At 41.0% G+C, this 9,546-nt stretch overlaps 2 protein-coding genes across 3 annotated transcripts in view; one reads left to right on the top strand and one right to left on the bottom strand.

The window, feature by feature from the left end:
- Positions 1 to 462: 462 nt before the first annotated feature.
- On the bottom strand, positions 463 to 8,356 carry PTGS2 (prostaglandin-endoperoxide synthase 2). Its single transcript, XM_035333138.1, has 10 exons — positions 8,305 to 8,356; positions 7,559 to 7,675; positions 7,307 to 7,450; positions 6,678 to 6,821; positions 6,187 to 6,368; positions 5,316 to 5,399; positions 4,892 to 5,138; positions 3,600 to 3,886; positions 3,318 to 3,465; positions 463 to 3,167 (listed from the first exon to the last, which is right to left on the bottom strand). Exons 1-10 carry the CDS (start codon positions 8,354 to 8,356, stop codon positions 2,761 to 2,763), a joined length of 1,812 nt encoding a protein of 603 aa, XP_035189029.1. The 3' UTR covers positions 463 to 2,760.
- Positions 8,303 to 9,546, top strand: part of PLA2G4A (phospholipase A2 group IVA) — a 116,882-nt gene continuing 115,638 nt past the window's right edge. Inside the window, exon 1 of one of the 2 annotated variants that reach the window (XM_035333131.1) lies at positions 8,303 to 8,435. The gene's annotated coding sequence lies outside the window, so the exon portion shown is untranslated. Of the gene's footprint in view, positions 8,436 to 8,526; positions 8,968 to 9,546 lie in introns of those variants that run through there. The other variant, XM_035333134.1, reaches the window with a different exon arrangement.

Genomic DNA, 9,546 nt, shown 5'->3' with positions numbered 1-9,546 from the left:
CCCTCTCTAATTGCTGCTAGTATTCCAAAGTAGTTTCTACTTTTAAACTAAGCTTGAAGAGAAATACATATGAACTATTCTTGCTTCGAACATTTTAGAAGTCAATAGCAGCAAAGGGAGGTTGGTTACACCAGCACGGTGTTATGTGACCCCAACAATGTACCTTCCCTTCAAAATGCTGAGGTACTCAAGAGAGCATTGCTGGCATGCAGCATGGTGAGTTCTCCGTGGATTTCATAATGAAGTCCCTTTTCAGTAGTGGCAGAAGAGAAAAATAACTATACTTGGATGATTTTAGTTATAGGCACCTTGATTTGGGGATATGAGAGATAATTCAGGATTTAGAATTTAAAAGATATCTTTGCCCATTTTTGGTAAATCCCTAAGATTACCCATTTAATCATGAGTGGAAAATAAAATGAGAAAATTATTTAATACAAAGTTGCAATCACATGAGCCTACTGAGGTAATGTTTTCAATTTATTTATATAAGCAATTGCATTTTAAAAACATTCTTGTCCTACAAAAATAAAGTGAAAAATAATTCACACAATTTTAAATAAATAATTTCAAACACATATTTATCATGTGCAACTTGAACCCAGCCAAACCCAGCAGGCTGGGTCACAGACAAGTGAAATGTGGCTTCAGAGTACAAAATGCACGGTGAACATGATTCCGTTCCAAAGCAGCTTATAGCAACTCAGCTGACATAAAGTTTTTCTCATAAATTCCTTTTTACCTACCCCAAAATAACTAAATCTGTCCAGACTTGTCCCTCTTTGACTTTAAGCCAAGCTGTTTTCTTTGTTAATGGTAGAAAGGTGCTCTGACGTGTTCCAAATAAAATCTGAATGACAACTACATGTTTAGCCAATGACCAAATAGTTTTCTCTTACTAGAATATACAGTCCTGAGCACATTTTTGTACAAGGTTTTTGAAGTTTCTCCCTTCTTTGTGCCTCAGATAGAGAAACAAAACAAAATGCCCTTCCTTCTCCTGAAGCATTTATACCAAGACCATCTCAAATCAGTCACTGGTATTGATTGCTATAGGAGATCTGGAGTCAGCTAATTGCACTAATGGCTACAAATTTACTCTGCAGAAGGTAATGAGTGTTTTCAAACAAATCCATAGAAACAAAGAAGTCACAAGTCAAGCTATTCTACTACCATAGCCATTACAACACAAGCCTCTACAAATGTTTGAGAGATTCAGATGTAACATAAACTCAAGTCCTTTTCCACAAGTAGTCAAGGAATTTTGTGTGGGGGCACAGAATACCAGGTTGCTGCTCTACTCCAGTCTGAAGTGACATTCTTTTTACCTATAGTTCCCCAGCTGTTTTTATGGGAAGATCATCTTCTATATTTCCTCTCTAGAAATTAAAAAAAGATACCCTTATATGCAAAGGTTTAAGTGCTGGTACAAGATCCTGTGTAACTTTTTATGTGCCCATATGAGGCTAGAAATTTTAGTGCTGGATCAGGACACATGTTTAGGACATTTTGTGCTAACTAGCCAGTTTTTGTTAAGCTTAAGCCACTCATTTAAAATGCCTCTGTTTATAATCTATAAATAAAACATTAGCATCCCCCCCAGTCGAATAAATAGAGCTTTAATTCATGACTATGGATTGTGTGTATAACACCTAAGCTAACAAAGTCTTGTTGCCTTGACATTTTGCTCAATCAATGCTGCATATGTTTACATAGCTTCCCAGTTTTTATTATTCCCCAATAATCTCAATTTGGGTACACAAACCCATACTATAGTCATGTTCTTAACTAAAACTGTACTGTCCATTTGTCCTTAAAGTGACAGATTAAAATTTATATTATCAAGTAGATCAGAGAACTACAGCTATGAAAAAAAAATAAAAACCAATCCAAAACAAAAAACTAATACTTTGGACTAAGTTTAAGACCTTCTTGCAAAATAAAATGCATTGGCTGCTGCTAAGCAGCCTTGCATTCCAGCCTGACAGTCATTTCTAAGCCTAGTATGATAACTATCATCTTCTTACACAAATACTTCTGTGATATATGCTTCAAAAACAAGAAGCATCTCAGACTAGTTCTATTTTCTTTAAATAATTAAATTAAAAAAAAAAAAACATGAAAAAAAAGTATAATGCCCTAATGCCCTAAGCAAGGACAGATTTCCAAAAAGAAAAAAAAAAATCAACAACAACAACAAAAAACACCCACAAACATGTAAGTTACTGTGCAAAGTGCCTTATTTGCAATGAGGGAGAGGTAGCATCATTGATAAATGCAATGCACTTTCTGACTTCACAAAAATATGGAAGTCTTATAAACATGTATTTGTTAGTTTAGGAGTGCTCATATGGAATTCAGAATCTTTTCTGGCAGTTTTCATTAAGTCTAATTTTCTTGTATTTTTAGTTTGATGACCATTTTTCAAGCTTAAGCAACAACTTGCTTTTGTAGTGTTCTGTGACCTACAGAAGACAAAACCCAATACCTGTTATCAAGTATTAAAATAAATACAAAACACAAAATAAAAATTGGAACCTTCATCCACTTTGGAATACGTAGTTCTGTTACAGAAGATTTTAAACAAGGGATTCACTCCTGTAGAGGTGAAACACAGAAAATCCCTTTTGTAAGTGGAAGCCTTACCTGAGTAAGGAATCTAGGGCAACCCCCAAAGTGAAGATGCAAAAGTTTTTTTTTTTTTTTAACTTTAAGCTATAAATAAAATAATTTATATAAATAAATAAATAGATGAATATTTTATAACTCAGCAGATCGCTCTTTCAGTAGTAGTGTGGGGTTGATATCTTCCATTGCTGTGTTTGAGGTACTAACATTAATAGTTGCCTCCGTGGGTTCAGGATTTAAGACATGGAAAGCAGTGAAAGGACAGCCTTTCACGTTGTTGCAGATGAGCTTCTGTAAGGAGGCAGTATTGATTATTTCAAATCCCACTTTTCCACCAAATGTGCTGGGCTTCCAGTACTCTGGGGAACAGATAGCGTTTCCCATCAGTCCTTTCAGAGAGAATGGTGCGCCGATTTCTACCATTGTTTCGCCAAAGATGGCACCTGGTCGTGGCTTTTCTACAAGGAGGCCTGGATACAGCTCCATAGCATCTATGTCTCCATAAAGTTCTTCCAGTTCAGCAGCCATTTCTTTTTCTCCTGTAATTATTGATGAATAAACACAGTAAGTGGAAAAGTCCTGTTTTCATGGCAACACCATCCTGCTGAAGTTCAGAAACAGGATTGAAGGCTTCTGTTAGCCATTTTAAAGACAAGAGCACTCGTTTATGAAGGATTAAAAACTGTTACCTGTAAGTTCTTCAAATGATTTAAATGGTTTCAACATGAAGCGTTTCCTGTACTCATTCAAGGACTGGTATCTCATTTGTCTGCTTTGGTCAATTGAAGCCTTTGCTACTTTCTGTACTGCAGCAGGAACATTTTTTCCACCAGCAACCTATTCAGTAAAGATGAAAAGTAATAAGATCTCCAGATAAAAGTTATGAGGAAGTTGTGCCTTTATATAGTTTTGGATAGATTTATTGCACCACTGGTGCAACCCCCAAATTGTTAACTTGAGATAGTACCTACCCTGCCAGCACTTTGCTTGGAGAAAGATTTCACCATATGGGAAAGGCCGTGTTCCAGCATTATGGAGTTGTTGTAGAGGAACTGCTGGAAAGTGTACTCCTGGTCATGTATTTGAAAAGTGTCAGGCAGAAGTGGGTGCCAGTGATAGAGGGTATTGAATTCAGCTGCAATTCGGTTCTGGTATTGGAATCGCTGGTTGAACAGAAGCTCAGGATCGAACTTGAGTTTGAAGTGGTAGCCACTCAAGTGTTGCACGTAATCTTCAATAACAATCTTGATTGTCTCTCCTGTTGGAGAAGGAAAAAGGACACAATATTGGTACTGATTCCCTGAGAAACACTAGGGAACCCTATCTCTGAGAGAACATGCCATTTCTAAACTCTTCTGGAAAAAATATTATAGGGATCAGGACAGCAAACACTCCTCAGCATTCTCTAATAGTACAGAGAGAGATTCATGTATGTTATGTGACTAAAAGTACGGGTTTGAACAGTACTTAAGAGCCCAAGTTTTTGGCTGCGGCAGACAAACTTTTTTTCCCCTTATGGCTTCCTTCACTCTGGTCCCCTCAAGCTACACTTACATTTATTTTCCACAGAATTTGCGGAAAAGCATACATTAGTATCAACATGGTGCTTGGTCATAATATGCTATCTAGGTAGGGGATAACAAGGAAAGCTAGTATCTGAAAGTAACCTCTCAGCTTCTGAGCTGCTTAAAACAATTTTCTTTTCTTGGTTTACTGTTTCATCCACGATTTGGGCACAGTCTTTCCAAACTTAGTATGTGACAACATTAACAGATGAAATACCACTTAGCAGACAATTAGACGGGAGAAGTATGTAGAATAACATTTTATGTAGCTTCCTGAACTTTAGACTTAACGACAGCCTATCTTAAAGCATACCTTAACTGACCCAACCCCAGAAGAGAAAGAAAGGAAAAATTCCCTGGGAGCAACTGAGGTCATCTAGCCTCACAGGCCTCCTCTCTGAGAAATGAATCTTAGCTTCCTATCTTTTCACTGTTTTCAGTTCTGTTTCCCTTAAATAAGGGAATTAAGTATCACTAGACTCAATTTTCTTCAGTTTTGGTATTTAACATAGCAGGAGGCAGCTGTATTTTAATGTAATTCCAGTGATAGGTCATGAAGGCTCAGATTTATGCCCTCATAGACCAATTAAGTAACAGTTTTTCCTCTTACTAGATCTACTGCAGCTGCAGTACATCACAGGTAGAAACATAAAGCTCAACAGAACATTTGAATTGCATGTAGTAGAAGTGACACTCACCTATCAATATGAGTCTAGTAGTTTGGAATAACTGCTCATCATCCCACTCTGGATGCTCCTGTTTCAGGATGTCACAGACCCGATTGTGCTCTCTCAGCCATATTGTAGCATACATCATTAAACCTGGGACCAAACCAAACACCTCCTGCCCGACAGAAAACTGCAAGTGTTCAGGAACATGAGGAGGGTAGATCATCTCTGCCTGAGTGTCCTTCACTGTGGGTGGATACATTTCCCCATCGATCATCTGCCAAGGAGGGCACACAGGAGGAAGGGAGAAAGAACAGGAGAGTCATAAGCTATGATACTTATGAGCTACGATGTGTTGACTCTGTTAGCGCTGACTTAAAGCAAGCAACACTGCAAGCAGAGCACTTATTTTAAGAAATGTCATCTAATAAAAAGGTGGGAAGATAAGACATACCTGGTATTTTAGCTTTCCATCCTTGAGAAGTCTCAGTTTAAGCTGTCTCTCCAGAGTCTCTCCATAAATGTGATTCAAGTCAACCTGTAAAATAAAAGCATTTGCAACATGAAGACAAGCTACATTTTTTGCTATTTTAGGATAGGTCCTACTTCTGTGGACGCCTATACGAGTTCATCCCTTAAATGTTTACCTTTTAATTATAATATTGTTACCTTATAAGTATCACACAATGATATTTAAGATGGAGCCAAATTATTTCCTGGCAACTGGAGCAATCACTGTTTAAGTTTTTAAATTGGACTGGCAATTTAAGAGAACTCTGTTTAGAGTGTCAGCAGCTTTTTATTATGCAGGCAGCTCTTTATATACACAAATGTTTTACAGTGTTCTGTTTTAGACATACACACAACATTCATATTGAAAAATTCTTTATCCAAAGGCTGTCTGCTTTGTAGATAAAGATCTTAACATTCAAATTGGCTTTTGAAGTTCTTTTTAATTAAGTCTCTTCAATTAGCAGCACACATGAGATACAGTAAAGTATCTCTGCAACTGAGGGAAAGAATCCAACAGAGTAGTTCTAGACTCATTAGACCTAACATATTTAGCAAAAGCAGATTCTTGGGGAAAAAAAAAAAAAAAGTCATAGCCCTCACTGTACAGAGCTTTTAAAGAGAATTATATGAGATACTATTCAGTCACCAGAGTTTTGCCTTCCCCCTTCCATAATGTCCTGATTTGTTGCATGACATGTTGAATGGTATATATACTCTTTGTACATTCTGACTACCCGTAAGGTATCATTCTAGCTGGTTAGTAGCTCCTAAGAGCTAAGTGCTGTGTTCGAGTTACAGAGCTATGATCTTACCCCATGGCCAAGAGCTTTAGTGAAACCAGGTCCTTTCTTGTGGTCTGTCTTAAAGAACTGATGAGTAAAGTGTTGGGCAAAGAATGTGAACATCACATTTGTGCCTTGTGGGTCAGGAATAAATTTTTTCCGCAGCAAAAACTTCTCCACAATTAGCTTTGAATCTGGGAGCTCTTTCTTACCTACAAGGAAAATAAAATCTACTTATAGTAAAGTGAGATGTTAAAGACAGCTATGGTTAATACTTAATTCTGTTCCTAACAACAAAACAGACTTACTATTTTCAACTTATTAATGCAGGATTCAACAATGAATGCCAGAATGGTTATCTTTAAGGTCATTACACAATATGCTATACATGATTATTCTCAAAGTCAACTACACTGTTAAAAAGTTGTAGACAAGCTTGCCTGTTAGTGTTTTCTAAGACAAAAAGATAAATAGAAATTTCATACTAGAAATGAATGTTATGCATCTGTTTTATTCCTTACCTTTAACACCCATTGGTGTCGGACAGTCACGTCCTACTGGGGGAAGGCTTCTTGTGTAATAGGAAAGATTGGAATAAGCTTCCCAGTTTTTGTAATTATAGTCACTATTGTAAGTTGGTGGGCTGTCAATCAAATGTGATCTTGCTGGAAGAGAGAAAAAAGAAAAATATATGTATTTGTTTTTATTTTAAAACTATACCTTTTAGTCTCAAGAAGTAAGTCACATGGCCAGATTGTTTCCATATATTTTGCCAGCAGTTGCATCGACAAATTCCACACATATAGTCCCATTTAACTTAAGTAACTGATGGTGGCTGAATAACAGGAATAGGTTCTGAATTAGCAATTGAATCCAACTATTGAAATTTGCACCAAATGGCTCATGTTATGCTATATGCTAGCAAAATCCTAGATTTTATCACTGATGAGAGCAAAATGCATTTCCGTCTGAAAGCACATTTCATATGAAGTGTGCAATACGCTGAAATCTTAAGTTTTGTTTAGAGTGTTTTTACCTTATTGCATTTTAGCTTGCTACTTGTTGAATAAACTGATCAAGTAGAGTATTCTGGAGTCCTACAAGTAGCTCCTGCCAGTTAAGAGTATGAGAAAGGAGAAATTATACTTACACGTCAAGACGTATCTCATAATAGTATCTCTTAAGAAGGGGATGTTGTTGATGATGTTCCAGACTCCTTTGAAGTGGGTGAGAATGTAGTGGACAGTATTTGGCGTAGGTTTCAATGTTAGTTTCAGCCACGTGAAGAATTCCGCTGTGAGCACAGATGGAAAGATTGTAAATTAGCTATTAAGAATAACCTGCAATTCTGGAATTGAATTCTCTAAGTTCATTTCCATGAGAATGGATCTAAGATACTTACGTGTTGTACAATTTTCCCCATAATATCCTGTCCTTGTGCAGTCACATTCATACTGGTCAAATCCTGTTGTCATGCATACTCCTCTGTTCTGACATGGGTTTGAGCAGCAAGGATTGGCTAGAACAAAATCAAATATTCTGATTAAAATAGTGTCTTTATACCTAGATCAGTGTTCTCACCGCACTGAATGAAGTTTCTGGATGTAGGTTGACAGTGCCCTGAAGTTTAATGTTCACTGGGATGTCAACAGAATGAGTATGCGCTCACACTAGACTTTAGACAGCTATGGGTAACAGCTAACAACAAGAACTAGGAATTTGACAGTGTGGACTGCGACGAACGTCTCAGAGCGTTTGTGCTACCTCACACAGCTCAGTGGAGGCCTGACATCCTTCCTACCGTACTAAAGTATTCTAGAAACCATAAAAAGTACAAGATAAAAAAATAAAATAATGAAAACCGTTCTGGATTTCCACCTGGAAACCTACACCCCGTGACCACCCCTAGGCTGCAAGCGTAGCAGAGCCCCTTGGAAGCTCCTTCGCCCGGGACAGCGGGGCCGTGATGCGGGCCCGGCCGGCCGCCAGCCGGCCGCCAGCCGCCCGCCACCGGCACCTCACGGCCGCCCCCGGCCCGGCCCCACTGCGCGCCGCTTTCACCCGCGCCACCGCAGCCGCTTCCCCGGCTGCTGCCGGCCCGGCGGGGACGGGACGGGACGGGACGGATCGGGTCGGATCGGGTCTCACCTGCGTGGCCGGCAGCCAGGAGAGCGAGGACCAATGCGCAGGGCAGGATCATATCCCGGCGGGGCTCCGTGGTGCTGGTGCTGATCGGGCTCTGCGGATGCTCAGCGCCGAGGACCCAGTGCTGCTCCCAGGTGAGCACCCGCCTATTTATCCCGGGCGCCGTGAGTCACCACTCCTTCACTCCCCCGGGCCGCCGCAAAGTCACGAAATTGGGAATTTTTGGGCCCCGCCCCGCCGCCTGCCGCTGGGCCGACCCCGGGCTGGGCCGAGCCCGCTGTGGCCGGGCGCCGAGGGCCGGCAGGGGCGGGCCGGGCCGGGCCGGGCCCGGCAGGAGCCGTCCTGCTGCCCGGCAGGGGCCGTCCTGCTGCCCGACGGGAGCCTCCCGCTGCCCGGCAGGGGCCTCCTGCCCGACGGGAGCCTGCTCCTGGCCCTCAGGGGCCTCCCGCTGTCCGTCGGCGCCGCCGCCCTCCCCCGGCCCGCGGTCCCGAGGCCCCCAGCGCCCCCGTTTCCAAGCCCGGTTTCCGAAACGCCTCCTGCACCTGGCCGGGCCCAGGCGTGTCGCGGTTAGTGAATAGTTTGTGTACACAGTAATAGGCCATCCTGGATGTTCTGGAGAGGGGCACGAAAATCCGTAATTGCATGATTCTTCTGGCATAGCAAAAGGTGTGTATTTTGACATTAATTTTAATTTCTGTGCTCACAGACACACATACACGCGTGTGTATGTATATGCAGATAGCATGCTACTGGCCTTGGTCACACTCTCGGCTGCCAGCAGCGTGTATGTGCATCTGCAGTAGCTGGGTGCAAGTCACGACTTCGTACAGGTTGTGCAAGGGCGGTTCAGCTTCTCAGGTGTGAGACGGGGATCTTCTGCTCCCGCATCAGGAGCCAGACTGACCAGCTGCAAAGCACGGGTGATGTTCAGGGTGTACAAAAGGGCAACACCATAGATCGAAGGTCTGGCTTTGTAGATTTTGTTTCCATTTTACACTGTTCCTGGTGTGTCTTACATGTAAGACTTCATTGCAAATGTCAGATGAGCGAGGTGTTACTTTTTAATAAGATGTGTAGGAAGCTGTAAATGCAGAAAGTATTTCTAAGGTGTAGAACCAGCAATGCTTAGGGGAAAACTGAATGAGTTGTGTGCTAGAGAATTATCTCTGAAATGATAAAACATTACTGAGGGATCTGGAGAACCCTGGGGATAAGGGTAACTTATGTTGGGTAAAGTTTTGATTT

This window comes from Oxyura jamaicensis, chromosome 8, assembly GCF_011077185.1.
Source record: "Oxyura jamaicensis isolate SHBP4307 breed ruddy duck chromosome 8, BPBGC_Ojam_1.0, whole genome shotgun sequence".
Classification (NCBI taxonomy): Eukaryota; Metazoa; Chordata; class Aves; order Anseriformes; family Anatidae; genus Oxyura; species Oxyura jamaicensis.
Note: the sequence above shows the minus strand (reverse complement) of the source record. Positions and strands in the feature narration are given on the sequence as shown.